Source organism: Phasianus colchicus, chromosome 8, assembly GCF_987193195.1.
Source record: "Phasianus colchicus chromosome 8, bPhaCol1.hap1.1, whole genome shotgun sequence".
Taxonomy (NCBI): domain Eukaryota; kingdom Metazoa; phylum Chordata; class Aves; order Galliformes; family Phasianidae; genus Phasianus; species Phasianus colchicus.
Window position 1 is genome coordinate 31,910,180 of NC_143443.1, and position 15,720 is coordinate 31,925,899.

Here is a 15,720-nt window from a genome sequence, read left to right on the forward strand (position 1 = left end):
TATGTTCAATTGCCCTACTGGAAATGAGATAGGGAAACAGTAGCTTTCAGTTCATAAGAGAGAAAAGTATCTTGAAAGTCACTGCAGAACTCTACAGGAGAGAGATGTATTAAGTTTTGTCATGTGGTGAGATTTGTTGGGATGATCTTGAAGGCCAATACTCAGTTTCCATACAGTGAATATCTGCAAATGGCTCAAACTCATAATGAGATGCTCTGTGTGATGCTTAGATCTGATCCAACCTGACCAGGTCTCTGTCACGGTGGCTGTGCCATGGCCTGGTCCACTTAGTGCCAATCCTAAGCCAGAGGGACTGTAATGCCTGGTAGGAAAATGGCTGAGACTTCAGCCCTGAGCTGGAGTATTTCCTAATTGCACTTCATTCACATAGAACTCCATTGTGCTGGTAACCCTGCTGTTCTGCTTCCCACAGGTAATGATTTAAAGTGCTTGAAGTCACATTTTCTCTGCTATTGCACTCCCAGCCACAGGTAGTGAGGAAAAGTGCCTGTAAATAACAGATCCACAGCAGCTGAATCCTTGTTCCTGTTTTCCAAAATGCACACTAATTTGTTCTAAGGATCAGCTATTTTAAAACACCTTCCATACACTCATCCTGTTCCCATTTTAGAGGGCTTTCCTGAAGACCTACCAGCCATTTTCTTTGGAGGTGGAAGAGGGAACTTACAGCAGGTCATTAATACTTCAGCACTGCCTGATACGTGAGCACATTGCACCATCTGAACATGGGCTTAACGTGCAGAATTTGCAAAAATTTGAGACTCAGACTTGACACTGGGCTCAGAGCTCCAGATCCTTTAGAGCAAATGCAGGGCAGGATTTCCCCATACACAAGAAACTCCCAAGAATTTGCCTACCAGCTGTAGGTACCAGCACATGACAGCCACAGAGGGTTTTATTCCTAGTGCTGCTGGACACAGCAATGACCAGGGCTGAGTTTTGTACACCAGTTCATGTTTTAAATGCATATAAAGTGGGTGTTAGCAGCTGAAAATTGCTTGCAAATATGTGTGTGGGTTCAAGAAATGAAAGGTTATAAAGGATAAATGTAAATTCAGTGTTTCTGGAATCAAAAGAAGGTTCAAATACGGAACGTACTCCATACCTCTTGTATGCAGGATGATGGGCATGCTGGTGATGGGTTGATGGTTGGATATATGATTTTAGTGGTCTTTTCCAACCTTAATGATTCTGTGATTCCATTCCACATTTAAAGTCAGTATAAATATCTTGTCCTGAGGAAGAGAACTACATTCAGAATCCTTAAAGGCAGTTAAAAATCATGGGGAGGGATGTTTTAAGGAAGGTACTGCTCCGAGACTAAAACGGTAGCATCGTTGCAGATGCATCATATTTCAATATTTGCATATAAAAGATAGGAATTTTGTTTTATGCAAAGAAGAAATGGTTATAAATGAGAAGCACCTGGATGTGTTTCAAGGAGGTCTGCTCTGCAGTTTACCTTTGCTAGGGAACACGAAAGAACACCTGTTTGCACAGCTGCACCTCTTCACATTGGAAAGATTCCCCCAGCAAGGCTCCCAATCTGCCCTGCTGGGCACATGCCAAAGGACAAGGCCATCTGTGGCACTATCAGCATCGCAGCCTGTGGAAGCTTTAAACTCTGCTATTTGCTGCTGCAGAAGGAAATGCTCCACTTTAAAGAGCATCAGTCCTTCAGGAAAGACAAACTGCTCAAGAGCCGTGGAGATGGACGTGAGAGACGTGGTCAGAGGGCATGGGTTGGGCTTGGGGATTCTTAGAGGGCTTCCCAACCTTAATGAATCTATGATTCTAATTGGGGCTGTTGGAGCTTCTACTCTGAAACCAGTTTTACTCACAAAGCGACTGCAGTGCAATTAATTCTGTTCGGTTAAATCCATGGCTGGCATTAGGCTGGCCTTGTACAGCCACAAAAGCTTCAGCAAATTCAGGAAATTACTACTCAGGACAACTCTGTTATGATATTTTACAAGCTGAGGAATCTCCAACAAGGACACACTGATTTGCCCAGTGCAGCCTAGAGGGATATGTGCCAAAATGGAGCTCTCTCTGATCGAAGGCTGGACGTGGCTGTCTGTCCCACTCAGCACATTTCTGTTCACGTCAGACCAATGTCAGCACACCTGAACAGATGCTCAAAGAACCAACAGAAAAACATGCTTTGAAACCACAGGACTCGGAGCTGATGAAAGCGTAGTTCCTTCCACGCAGCACATGTGAGAAGAAAAAAAAAAAAAAAAAAGGCACATCTGTTGACTTTCTCATTTGTAATCAGTTAAAAGGAAAAAGCAACAGAGATATTAAGACCTCCCTCTGCAGGACCACGCAGTACGAGATGATTAGGAAATAGCAGGAGGTATAAAAGGCAGAAAACCCTCAGCTGCTAACCCTAGCTGCCATCAAAATGTGGGTGCTCAGGCAGCTCCTCCTGCTGCCTCTTTTAGCTGCTGTGGCTTTTGCTGAAGACAACTCGATAGAATTTATGGGTATGGAACATAACATTCTTTTTTGTAGAATTTAATTAGCTCTTGAACTATTTATTAGGCAACTGAAGAGAAAAATGTCAAACGTACCTCTAAGTGCATCTTATTTTAGCATACTGCTGCAAGATATTGGCACACTCAGATGTTAGTAACTGCTAAAGATTGTAATAACAACAGCAACAACCAAAAATGGCAATATATGGCTAGTTATGGCAAATTTTTAACTTAAGAAATCAATTTTGAAGAGATTTTATTCCGGAATGGAAATGTGCTTTTATAAATTGATGCTGTATTGGAGTAATAGGGCTAAAGTGACTTGGAAAGCGTTGCTTTTTAAAAGAGTTTGGGCATTGTGGTGGCTGTGGGATAAATAATGAAGTATTGGTGCCACGTCAGGCAAAGCTGACCTTGTAATGCTCTTACAGCTCAGAGGTTTCCTATGTGACCACAAAGGTTTGTTCCTAAACCTTTCTTTCCCCTCTGGAGTTCAGCAGCAATTCTAACCTCTTTATCTGGGACTGCAGATGCTGTATAGGAAATGCTTCCTGCTGCTTTAAGCTGTCCTGAACAGAAGAGGAATTGTTCTGGGTGTTTGATAGTTACCCAAGTCATTTTTTTCTCAGAGTTTTAAGCTGTTTTGATGTTTAATTTTAAAATCCACATCAATCCACAGCAAAAATCTGTGTGCAAAGAGCTGGCTCCTTTGCTTTGAAAACACAGCTTAGTGGGTTTTTTTCAGGCCACTAAATTTTTATAGAGGAAGAGAACACCTCACCACAAATATAGACCTCTGGCTCCTCTTTTCTGTCCTACATTGCTTTAAGCTGTTTGTTTATTTCTCGTCCAGAAGTTTCTCTAAACCTTTGCTCACCTTTGTTGCCACTTTTTGAAGCTTCCCCTCTTTAGCTGTATCTTTTTGGAGATGGAAGACCAGAACTGTGAGCAGCACCAATCATACACACGGTCCTTCAGAAGCTCAAATCTGAAGAACTCTTTTGATTCCCTGGGCGCAGATCTCCAGGTGCTTTCATGTAAAGGGCTGAAACCCAGAACTAAATCCAAAGATCCTCAGGAAGAGAGCATAGGGGGAAGACAGGGCTTAAGGTGCTTGTAACCACCAACCTTCCCAACGAGAGATGTCCTGTATCATCTGGAATTTCCAGTTTTGCCTTTGGCTTCACCTGTATGTGTTTCCCTAGCTCCATTTTCTCTGCTATTTGTGAAAAAAAGGAGAAAAAAAATATTTGCTAATACTCTTCCTATTTGATTCTTCATGTTTCATTAGCGATGACAGTAGAAACGAAAAATCGAAATGGTACAATGCTTTGCTTGCTTGCTCTGCAGTGGACTGTCCCAGAGTTTGCACAGTGCAGGATCAGACCTTGTTGCAAGGCTGGGCTGATTGCTGTCCTGCTGTTCCCCAGCAGGTCTACCTCGATGCGGTGCTTCGTTCTCAGACCCCAACAAAGCATTTAAGATTGACCTCAATTCAAATGCAAACTGTGTCTGGCACATTCAGAGGAGTGATAATCAAACAATTAGGCTCGTCTTCTCATATTTCAAGTAAGTATCTCCTCCAGCTGTTCTGATAGCATTTCATTCCATCAGAACAGAACACTGAAGAATATTGAAATATATCAGGCTGAAAATCTTAATTTCATCTCAAGACATTGCAGCCTCCAAATATTTATCTGTATTTGCTTCAGTAAAATGCTTACTGAGTTTGTGCTGTGGACTCTAAGGAACCTAGATGTTTATCTGTTCTGTTTTGTGTTTGGTTTTTTTAAATAGATTCAATCCTTCTTCAAGCTGTGAAACAGAAAGCATTAAAGTCTATGATGGTCCCTCAGCTAATTCACCTCTTCTTGGACAAGTCTGTAGCAACACTGACGCCGTCCCAGTGTTCCAATCATCTTCAAACAGCCTGACTTTTCTCGTTACAACAAACTCTGTGGCTTTCACACGAAACTTCTTTGTCTTCTATTACTTCTTCTCACCAGAAACAGGTAAGCTGGAACTTAATGCAGTCATTAAACACCATTTGAGCTGTACCACTGAAGGAGGGCTTGTAAGGCAAAGTTTCATTCAGTAACTTCTCTGCATTTGTTCAATATATTCTTATTCTGAAGGAAAAATAATTATAATAACCAGCCCTAGCTCTTGACCAATTCCTTTGTTTCTGTTGATCTGAGTGGCATGGTATCCAACACTTGAAAACTTCAACTGGAGAGAGAACTTGTCGCATCATTGCTTACACTGCTCCAGTGTTTAATTAACTCTGCTACTGAAAAAACACACCCTATGTTTATAGCTTGTGTTTTCTTTCTGAGTTTTCCACTGTCTTGATTTTATTTTGCCTTTGCCTATCGATCAAACATGAACACCTTGCGCTTCCATGCAGACCACCACCAAGATTTCTCTAACAAAGTCATTCAGGGTTTCTTTTGATGGGTACAGTCTTCTCCGTATTCATTTTTCACAGCACTAACTTACCCCAAAAATGAATACAGTCCAGTTGTTCACGGTACCAAAGTCAACTCATCTACAGCCATTTCAGTTTCCTTTACACTGTGCCTTGCAGGTACACATGTGCTCCATTTTATAATGAATTATGAGTTGCCACCTGACCTGAAATTCCCCAAAACTTATAAAACTGTTATTTTTAGTGCCTTTATTCATTTCCACAGGAATGGAATCCTAGAAAAGCAACCTGCTGTACCTTTTATTTTTTTATGGCTCATTAGATATACAACATTGTGTAACCAGTGTGTCTGCTCTTCCTTTCAGCAATTGAAAACTGTGGGGGAAGCTTAACTGGTCCCAATGGGATATTTACCAGCCCCAACTACCCAGCAGCTTACCCTGAATTTACCTATTGTGTCTGGCACATACAGACTACAGAAAACTCGAAGATAAGCTTAGAATTTCAGGATTTTTTGTGAGTAGATATTTACTACACACTTACTACACACGGTTACTCTTCTTTCATTGTGTTTAGAAGCATTACTTCAAATACAGCAAGCAAAAGTGTTTTGTAAGCTTATCTATAATACGTAAGATATTATGTAACGTATGTATAACATGTAATATCTATAACATTATCTAAGATATGTAAGAATATCTATACACTTTGAAAACAAATGTCATTTGCTGACTTTATGATCAGGTAATCACAACACGTTCCAAATCCCTATGTGCTACCCCATAGCTGTTGCAGAGCCAGGCAGCAAGATGTAATTTCAGGTGACTCGCCATAAGCTATTGTAGTTGATCCAACAATTTGAGTCCCAATTTAAACCCAACAGTTTGAGTCTTTTGCTACATAAAGGTCATGTTTTAAAAAACATCATTTGTGGGTCATCCTGACCCTCACTGCTTTTTATCAAGGTCGATCCCCTGTAGTTATTGGGATGGCAGCATCGATTGACATCACGCATGGAGAAAAGCCTCAAGACTGAGGGAATTCTCAGACTTCCCAGTATAATAATGATGTTTTTCTCTCTATAGCCTGGAACTAGACCAGAACTGCCAATTTGATTTTCTGGCAGTCTACGATGGCCCCACCACTAACACTGGCCTAATTGGAAAAGTATGTGGTGTTTCTCGGCCCACATTTGAATCTTCTTCAAATGTCATGACAGTCGTGCTGTCTACAGACTATGCCAACTCCTACAGAGGGTTTTCTGCTCGATATACCAGCGTTCTGCCAAGTCCCCCAGAGCCTGACAGTAAGTGCATTTGCTATGAGTGGGAATTTGCTTCTCATTTTCACATATGAATCTTCCCCTCCATAATAAAAGTCGAAAAGATCTGACAGTTGATACTGAGGATTTCAGCCTTTATCACGGTAGTCATTAACTCTCTTACAGTACAAAAAAACCACATTAGTTTCACTATAGATTTTAAGTTATTTCCTGATCTATCTGCAAAACAAAGCATGTCTTTCAGTCTTACTTGTCCTTCTTCTGGCCAGCTCCACAGAAAACATGATTTTTCTCCTTCTTTGGGATACGATAGGAAATGTTGCTCTTCCAGAGATCTAAAGATAAGCTTTTTTTGACTCACTGTATGTTTTTGTTTCCCAAGATATTCGGGAAAATGGTCCATACCTGTTGTTAAAATGGGGGTTGGGTGTTGCAATTTCCTTTACCCCGAGCTGGGCAATTTTCCTTATTGGTTCCGTATGCTTGCATACCCATCTTCTCATTAACCAAGGTAGAAAGGGCAGCCTCTAAAACTTTGATGTCTGCCAGAAATCTATTTCCTCTCCCCCACTCTGCACTAGCACTTTGCTTCCCTTTCCCTTTTATAAATGCTGCAATTCATTACGTTACTGTGCTTAAAATTAAATTTTCAGCATGAGTTTTACATGATTTCGCTTGCCTAGCAAATACTGGGAGCTGAGCGTGAAATTCTAAGTGACCTCAGATGTGCATAAGCCATTTCAGGCTCAGGTTCTGACAAATTAAGAGCCATGCAATGGATTCAAGGACGAGCCTGGAGCTGGACCAGGTGAGAATTAACTGCAGCACACTTTGTGGTAATTTTTTTTTTTTTTTTAATTTCTCTCTCTATGGCAGCATCCCTTACATGCTCTTCAGACAGAATGACAATTGTTCTGAGCAAGGCTTACCTGGACTCCCTTGGCTATAATGAAACTCACCTACAGCTCAATGACCCATCCTGCAGGCCAGTTACAGCAGACCAAGTGATCTTTTCCTTTCCTTTAAGCAGCTGTGGAACAACTAAGGAGGTAAAGAGGGGGAAAAATGACTTGTACGAGCCAACACTAGCTTGGGAATGACAGGGACTCATCAGAACAGTTTATGGATAGGATGTGAATGAGCTAACAGCAGATTTACTTTGACGTAGCTCATTCAATTACACATTTCCAGTCTTGAAGATGAAAGATATTTTTCTCTGGTAGCAATAACGATCAACGAGGCTTTCATAGGAAACCCAGGATAATCCAAACAAGTTAATTTCCAACATTTTTGTATTATATTTCATTCCCTGCACAATGAAGTTATTCAAAAGTAACACAGTGTTTGGTATGTGACTCCATTCTCTGCAAGTGATACAAGTCACAAGGAAAGGGAAAAGCCCTGTGACAGCAAGGTTCCTGAGAGCTAGTTAACAGCATTGCTTAGACAAGGGTGCCTGAGTTGTAGCTTTGTTATTTTCCTCAACCCATGCAACATTCCTGCATGGTTTGGTTCAGCGTTTGGCACAAATAGGAGTGAGAAGGCTGATTGTGGTTGTTTTCATTGCAACATACCTTCTATTGCAAAGGTATCTTGAGCCTCTGATGAGCGTGGCTGGGTGGCTTAGTAACTTCAACACATTTTCACCTCTCCAGACATCAAAACTGAGCATTTTATACAATTTCTTTTACAGGAGGAAGATCAGAGCATCACTTACACCAACATCGTAACTCTCTCTGAAAGTGGCAACATCATCACCCGCAAAAAGGTTGTCCAGATAGTTGCAAAATGCATAATGGAAAAGAATTCAACCCTAGAAGTCATTTACGTAACAGAAAATAATGTAATCCAGAACACAACCTCTGTGGGAAGCTACAACGTTAGCATGTCATTCTATGATTCTGATTCATTCTCCAGCCCTGTACTTGAGTCCCCCTATTACGTAGACTTGAACCAAACTCTTTTTGCTCAAGTCAGTCTTTATTCCACGGACCCAAACCTTTTGGTGTTCATTGATACCTGCACAGCATCTCCACAGTCTGATTTCGGATCCATAACGTATGACTTGATCAGAAGTGGGTAAGACCTTAAATTACTTTGATTGTCTCCTAGTACATGAGAAAATACAAACTGTATGTCAGCTGTAGTCCTTTTACCTTTGTCTCTTTTCCTACTGTCTTTAGCAGGCTGTGGTTGCAAGCTAGATTTGATAGAAAGTTAAAGGCAGTACATAAATGGAGCCAGGAAAAACATGTGCCCCATTGCACTGGGGGGGGAAGCACATCATTGTATGCCCACATATTGGGGGGGGGGGGGAAATAATAGCCCTAGTGAAATGCTCTGGGTTAGAGCTAATAGTAGTTGGCAAGAATTGGATGTGGACCACTTTAACAGCTCTCTAAATTCTGTTGCAGCTGTAACAAAGATGACACTGTGGTAACATATCCACCCCTGGAGCACTATGGAAGATTCAGATTTAATGCCTTCAGGTTCCTGAGGAGAGCTCCATCAGTTTACCTCGAGTGTGATGTTTTAATTTGTGACAGCAACAACGTGAACTCTCGCTGTACCAAAGGCTGTGTCTCCAGGCACAAGAGGGATACTTCTTCATACACGTGGAAAACCAAGGCTGTAGTAGGTCCTATCCGTCTGAAACGAGACCGCAGGGCTGCTGATCATCTAGGTAAGAAGGATGCATGAATTAAGAACCAAGCTCTTCCTTTATGTAAATCCATTACCTTCCTTCCACTAGTGAGGTGAGTTACAGCAGTTCAGATCTAGCATGGTATCAGAGCAATGGGTTCAACATCTTTTGCATTTTGTGTGGATATAGAAGTACTTCTTAAACTGACAGTCTGATGGGCTTTTGCCCATTTAAAGCCAAAAAATAAGCACTCCTAGTTACAAAAGTAGTGTAAGCAGGACCTGACCATGTATTTGTAAAGAGTTAGGAAATGAGATTTCAGACTTTCAAATTTGTTTTGTTTTTAATGAAGTAAACAATAAGGAATTCAGCTTATTTCTCCAAGTCATAAACCCACTTTAAAAAACAAACATCCAGGCATGATCAAACTTTGTTATAACCTTTGTATTTTGTCACAGAACTAACTTTGAGAAATCTCCTACCGCTCGCTTTCACTTGATTGTTTATTAGTACTACAGAAATGCTGTGCCAGATGATAAACATAAGAGACAGTGCTAGGGTAAATATCCTCTCAATGTATGCATTGCCTACTGGGACAAAAAATGGAAGGAATGCCAATGGAGAAAAAAAATCTGCAGCACAGTGCTTTAAAATGAGAGCCACAAAACTTTAAGACAGCTGAGATTTCCTGCCCCAATCTGACAACTTCAGCATCAGTGCAGGTCAACATCTCAAAACAATACCTGAGAAAATGCTTACTGAGCTGTTATTGAAAAGATGTGGTGTTCAAAGCTTTAAATGCTCCACTTTCTTTCTTTTCTCTCCGTACAGAATCCCTCACTAGGACAGATGCTGAAGAAACCCCAAACCTGCAACGATACAGCTTCTACACACTTTCATTTGTGATTTTGATTTCAAACATTATCATTGTGGTAGCTGTGGTACTAAAATATCACAACAAAAGCCTATCAAGATACGACTACCAAAAAATCCAAAATTCATATTAACTGCTCTACCATGTTGTGAGTTTGTGACAACTTCTATTCAGATTTATCGCTCAAAGAGGGGAGAATGGGAAAAATGAAGCAAGCTCACAGTCCTGGAATGCAACAACACTTGGGAACACACTTCAATCTTTTTAATTATTTAAAAAAAGAATACAGATAAAAAAACAATTCAGGTGAAAAACAGACTCCTCAACCTAGGGCTGCGTCTTAAATCACTGAGTTGGAAGAATGCTACTGTCTATTCTAGGGTGTTTGTTTAGAAAACGTCTAAAAAACTAACTTTAGATGTGTAACATTACACATCTAAAGTAGGAGATGATTTAGGTCCTTATTAAAAAAGGAAAAAAAACCACCCTGTTTTCAAATTATTTTGAAACTGCACTTAGCATGAGTCAAACAAAGGGACAACCATGAGATGCCTGTTCTGCACAAACTATCCCATCTCTGCCATTGGCTTTTGTGGGTTGCTGATTGTTTTCAAGAGACATCAGTTTTCTTATACGTGTCTATGTGCCCCTTGTCAACACTTGCTGCCCCCAGTTTTTGCTCAAAGTATCTAAGACTCTGAATATAACCAATATCTGTCCAAGTTAGGAGTCCATATACAATCAAAGTTAAATGGTGCACCCCAGATTTTGAAAAGCGATAGGCAGAGTGAAGTACAAAGATTGACTTTTCAATAAAGATGGACTTTGTGACATTTCTACCCTTTTGAATGACAACTGATCAGATCCCAACAAGTTACAGTAAATACAAAGCAATAAGGCTATTTGTAGTGGAACTGCTAAGTCACAGCTGGAAGCAGTGATTGAGCACCTGGTGGAAGGCAGGGCCAACCCAGGGGAGCTCAGGTGCATGTAATGCAGCTGATTTGACCAGAAGGGCTGGAGCCAGGATCCACCCCTTCGCAGTCCTCATTTAAGGGCTGGCAGTGGAGGTGAGGGCATCTTCTGCTGGAGATCCCTGCCTATTTGAGGCCTTCCAAAGGTAAGCAGCTTATTGTCCTTCATTTCTGTATCTGTGGCTGCTGCATTTGGGCTCGTTCTCGTTTGCAGTAGACAAAGACTTTGCCACGCTGCTATTATCATCCTATTATAGCATTAGACTACTTCTTTGACCTCAAGTGACAAAATGTAGCAGATCCTACCCCAGCACATCCTACCTGGCAAGGAGATCCCTTTGGAAAGGACCAGCATAGATTGTTCCTGTAGGGATCAATTTCTTTAGGAAGGAAAAAGCAAAACAGTCTTGTTTTAGGGATCATTTATGGAACCTATATTTCTAACTTAGGAGCCTATAGAGCCAGGAAGGCTTTTAAAGGGCAACTCCTCCCTCTCTGTATAAGAATCTGCCTGATTCTTATACAGCTTAAATTAAGCAGTGTAGGTACTACCGTTCCTTTTACAAATGGAGAAATAAATATAGCTTCAGCAGGAGTCCCATTAAAATAAACCAAAACCACAAAGAAACCATGTTCCATTCTAGTGGTAACATGCTACATGTCATAAAGCAAGACAGGAGAAAAGGGAATTGATTACACATACAGAAAGAGAGATGCTGTAACTCAGTTTATTTAGTGTACTTCAACTTTTCAAACAGAAACTGGGAAACCATGTTTTACATGGCTTTTAGCAAAGCTCTTTAAATAAATAAGCCACAAAAGGCATACAAAATCCTTATTTAGGAAAACCACTCATTCTTACGATCTTTCATAAAACTAACAACTGTGTATAATAGTGGAGAATTACAGTAACAAAATGCAAGTCATCAACACTGAGGTTCTTTGCAGTTATAACTCCATAAATATGAAGCCTTGTAAAGTGTAACTGCCCTTAAAAATACTTGCACTGGAGTTCCATATCTACGTATGTTTATCTCTCCCCGTTAGAGAATCCCTCATTAGAATCATAGTGTGCTTGTGAAACTTTGTTTTGCTTTGAGTTCTGAACCAATTCCATTAAGAGAACCATTTTATCATCTATGTGTGCCTGCAGAGCCTGGATCTGGCGATCAATGTAGTCCGTCAGTTTTTTCTCCATCAGATCCATATTTTTGGAGATGATCTTTTCCAGATAGGAGCAAATAGGCTGTTGTTCCACTCTGTGAAAAGAGCAAATTAACAGTCAGTATAACCTTGTTCCTTAATGACAAGGAGCATGACAGCAATATGGGTGCTGGAGTGTAAAATCTCACTACTTAAGACAATGAAGTTTTCATGGAATTACATTTTTACCATAAGCAAAAAACCTTGTCTGTCTGTCACATTCTATATGTGCAAATTTTTCAATAAACAAAGGATGTAAATTTGCCTTCTATTTTTTTTATAAAAACTCAATTATGCATTAGAAAGCCTAGTTACAAATAAGGAAATCCATATAGCTCAAGATTTCAAGTTATGCCCACACGACAGGCTTTCTCCTCTCCTAGCAAAGCATTTCCAGAGTTATACACACAGTACACAAGTCTTTATTTTTACACTGTATTCTTTAAAAATACAGTGCTGTCCCAGGACCTGGAGATATCCAGGCTTTATTAGAACTTTGCTTCATAGGCAACTCACAACTCCTGCAGCTCACAGTTTCTCCTGCTGTTCTTTGGGTATCTATCAAACTAGCTGCACTGTTGGTACAAACAGAATAAAATGCTTGTGTTCTCATTTAAACTTGCTAATACAGACAAGCTGCTAGTTAAGTAAGCATACCAAAGTTAACTTACCCAACAGTTTGAATGCCTTCTTCTTTAGTCGCCACATTTTTATCAAGATGCTTCTCACCATCTTTTAGCCTAAGATGATTAACTTGACTACATAAGTTCTGAAGAAAAGGAAGAAGCATCTGTGGAGCAGCTACGTTCCGGATTCTGTCTGTTTGCTCCTGCATAAGCAAAGATCCCATAGCTTTAAAATCATTTCTGAGGTCACCTGTATTCTGCTGTGTATTAAGTTCTCTAGAGTTAGAAGCATCCTCTCCTTCAGGAAGCTGTGCTTTCAGATCAAGATTTAAGTTTCCACATCCTGTTTCGCTTGTTACAGGATTTCTGACAGATGAAGATTCACTGACTGACTGATGTAGTGATGTCTGAATGGCTGCACCATGTAATTCAGCTACTGGATGCTTGTTTCCAAAGTCTGAGTTCTTCCCAAACATCCAACTAAGTTTGTCTCCAAGAGGTAAACTGTTCTGATGGTAAGAAAAAAGATGCATTTAAATATTAAGTACTAAACTATACTGAAAGTTATACTGTAACAGCACTCAGGCTATATATTTAATTCCAAGTGATTATAGCATTCTACTGATGTGATATAATGACTTTAAAAGTAGTTGTGAATTATATTCGTAGGGAAAAGCACAGAAAAACTTTCTTTGCATGTGCTATGTATTCATTACTTCATGACATGCTTTTAATAACAATAAAGAAGACAAACTAGTCCATCTACTTACACCCCAAGCACAATAAGAAACATGTCCCCCATCTAAGAAATCACAAGAAGTGACAAGTGAAACGGACAAAAGGACAACAGGGCAACAGTGAAGCTGAAAATGATGACAATGATACAACATTCTTAACCCTGATCTTTACGTGACTCCTTGAGCACCTGTTCTTAATCCACTGCATACACTTACAGGTAGCAACAGATAAGCCACCAAGACTTGCTTAATAACAACCAAAACTTCTTCCACCACATCAGTTTAGAACATGCTTAACTGTCACAGAACAGCATTACTGATGTTTATGGAGCAGCACAGTAACTTACTTTCTGCTGATATCGGACCATGTCCATGAGTTGCTGAGCACCTGGAGACAACTTAGATCCCATAGATTCCATTATAGTTTGCACTCTGTCTAGATCTATGCTTGATCCTAGTGAAGGAAAATCAGTTGCTAGTTTTGCTGAAACTGTATTCACTTGTACAATTATTTTACTGATGAGTACCCTTTGTTTCTCACCAATGGAGAGCAGCTATTGCAAGAAGGAAAAAAGGCATTTTGGTTAGGAAGAAAAAAAACAACAATTCAACATTTTCTTTGTATGAATAGGTTGGGAAGTTGATTTCTTTCTCACTGTTGTTACTCTTAGAAGAAGTGTGACTGAACAGAAAGTGCTTGCATGGTCAAAACATCAATCAGTACTCTTCTCAGTACTTAAATACGGTAATAGCTGTATAGATCTTCCTAAGCTTATTTATCTGCATCACAGGGTTCCTATTACCAGTATACACATCCACAGTGGAGTTCATAGTGCTGATTATACAGCAACTGCAGATTGCCTATAATGTGTTTGGTTTATGAAGGCTTTTCTCTATGAGGTAACAACTTCCTCACGTGCAACTTCATGAAAAGAAAACTGGGAAGGAAAACTAAGAGAACTATTAAGATTATACAACAACCAAACAATCTTAATTGGTTATGTGATTATGGTGCAGAAATAACAGTAATTTGAGGAAGGGCGATGCAATTTAGTCAATGAAATGATTAAAAAGACAATGCAAAGTTGTAGGTTTCCACTAAACTCCCTACCTTAATCCTACAAGAGGTCACTGGGCATTCCAATTTCAGATACTTTTCGTATAAAGTCACAGTTTCAGTTTCACTGCAAAACAAAAGGAGAAATCTGTGACACCCAAGCTATTTCTAAGGCAGTTTTAATGTTGATATTCCATGTGTGTGGGCACAGTATGGTTCAGTGCAGCTCTGGGGGTTGGATGTATCACTCACACTGCCCCTGAGGCTCTGAGTCGGATGTTTTCATTTAGCTAATTAAGCAGATGTGCCAAACAACGGCTTAATGGCATCTAAGTGCAGGAAGGACATTGAGGTGCTGGAGCAGGGGCAAAGTTGGGCAGCAAGGCTGGTGAAGGGCTTGGAGAATATGGCCTATGAAGAGAGACTGGAGGAGGTGGGGGTGTTCATTCTGTGGAAAAGGGGGCTGAGGGGAGACCTTACTGCTTCTTCTAATATCTCAAAGGTGATTGCAGTGAGAGTGGGGTTGTCTCTGGTGACAGGATGAGGGGAAATGGCCTCAAGTTGCACCAGGGTAAGTTTAGGCTGGATATCAGGACGAGCTTCTTTACAGGAAGGGCTGTTAAGCACTGCAATGGGCTGCACAGGGAGGTGGTTGAGCCACCATCCCTGGATGTGTTTAAAAACCGTTTGGATGTGGTGCTCAGGGACGTGATTTGGCGGAGGGTTGTTAGATTTAGGTTGGGTTGCGTGGTAGACGTGGTTGGGTCGCGGTTGGACCCGACGGTCTTTAAGGTCTTTTCCAACCCGAGTGACGCTACGGTTCTACGACCAGCTGGCTCCCAGCTCCGGCTCGCCCTGCGCGGCCCCAGCCGCTCGCTCACTCACCCCGGAGGCTGCAGGATTCGGGCGCTCACCCCCCGCGCGGTGCCGCAGTACTCCTCTCCCACGTACAGCTCCATGTGCCGGGCCTCGCTCACCACGCCGACCGCCGCCAGCCGCTCGGCGCCCGCCCTGCACTCCAGCTGCAGCACGCACGCCGCGTCCCCGCCGCCCGCCCGCCGCTCCACCGCCACGGCCTCGCCGCTGAGGAGGGAAGCGCCACAGCCGCGTTGCCCCGCCGGGCCGCCTCCCCACCCCGGCCCTCCGCCGCCCCTCGCGGGGAGCTGACGGGAGGCCCCCGCTTCCTCGTCCTCCCTCACCTCGCCTCATCGCGGCTCGCCCCGCGCCTCAGGCACAGCGCCCGGGCCAGGCCGCCCGGCGGCACGCAGGGCCACGAGCAGCCCACGGTCACGCCGGGCGGGGCGGGCGCGGGGCAGGGCGCGCCGCCGCTCGCCATCACCGCGCGCGGAGCCCGCCGGCCTCACAGCGGCTGCGCCGGGCGGGGCGGCGCGCAT

At 41.9% G+C, this 15,720-nt stretch overlaps 2 protein-coding genes across 4 annotated transcripts; one reads left to right on the forward strand and one right to left on the reverse strand.

The window, feature by feature from the left end:
• The first annotated feature begins 2,348 nt into the window (after positions 1-2,348).
• On the forward strand, positions 2,349-10,557 carry CUZD1 (CUB and zona pellucida like domains 1). Of its 2 annotated transcripts, none has more exons than XM_031597356.2 (9): positions 2,349-2,510; positions 3,932-4,070; positions 4,299-4,513; positions 5,295-5,445; positions 6,015-6,235; positions 7,088-7,260; positions 7,905-8,290; positions 8,626-8,894; positions 9,687-10,557. In XM_031597356.2, the coding sequence occupies exons 1-9, from the start codon at positions 2,429-2,431 to the stop codon at positions 9,860-9,862; spliced, it is 1,812 nt and encodes a 603-aa protein (XP_031453216.2). In that variant the 5' UTR covers positions 2,349-2,428; the 3' UTR covers positions 9,863-10,557. The 2 variants fall into 2 exon arrangements, with proteins under 2 accessions (XP_031453216.2, XP_031453218.2); XM_031597358.2 differs by having other exon boundaries at positions 3,935-4,070.
• An 88-nt stretch (positions 10,558-10,645) lies between these two features.
• C8H10orf88 (chromosome 8 C10orf88 homolog) lies at positions 10,646-15,668 on the reverse strand. 2 transcript variants are annotated; one of them, XM_090145613.1, is made up of 6 exons: positions 15,536-15,668; positions 15,212-15,434; positions 14,381-14,453; positions 13,617-13,823; positions 12,578-13,041; positions 10,646-11,962 (listed from the first exon to the last, which is right to left on the reverse strand). In XM_090145613.1, the coding sequence occupies exons 1-6, from the start codon at positions 15,660-15,662 to the stop codon at positions 11,734-11,736; spliced, it is 1,323 nt and encodes a 440-aa protein (XP_090001739.1). In that variant the 5' UTR covers positions 15,663-15,668; the 3' UTR covers positions 10,646-11,733. The 2 variants fall into 2 exon arrangements, with proteins under 2 accessions (XP_090001739.1, XP_031453215.2); XM_031597355.2 differs by having other exon boundaries at positions 15,212-15,409; positions 15,526-15,668.
• Between the last annotated feature and the right edge of the window lie 52 nt (positions 15,669-15,720).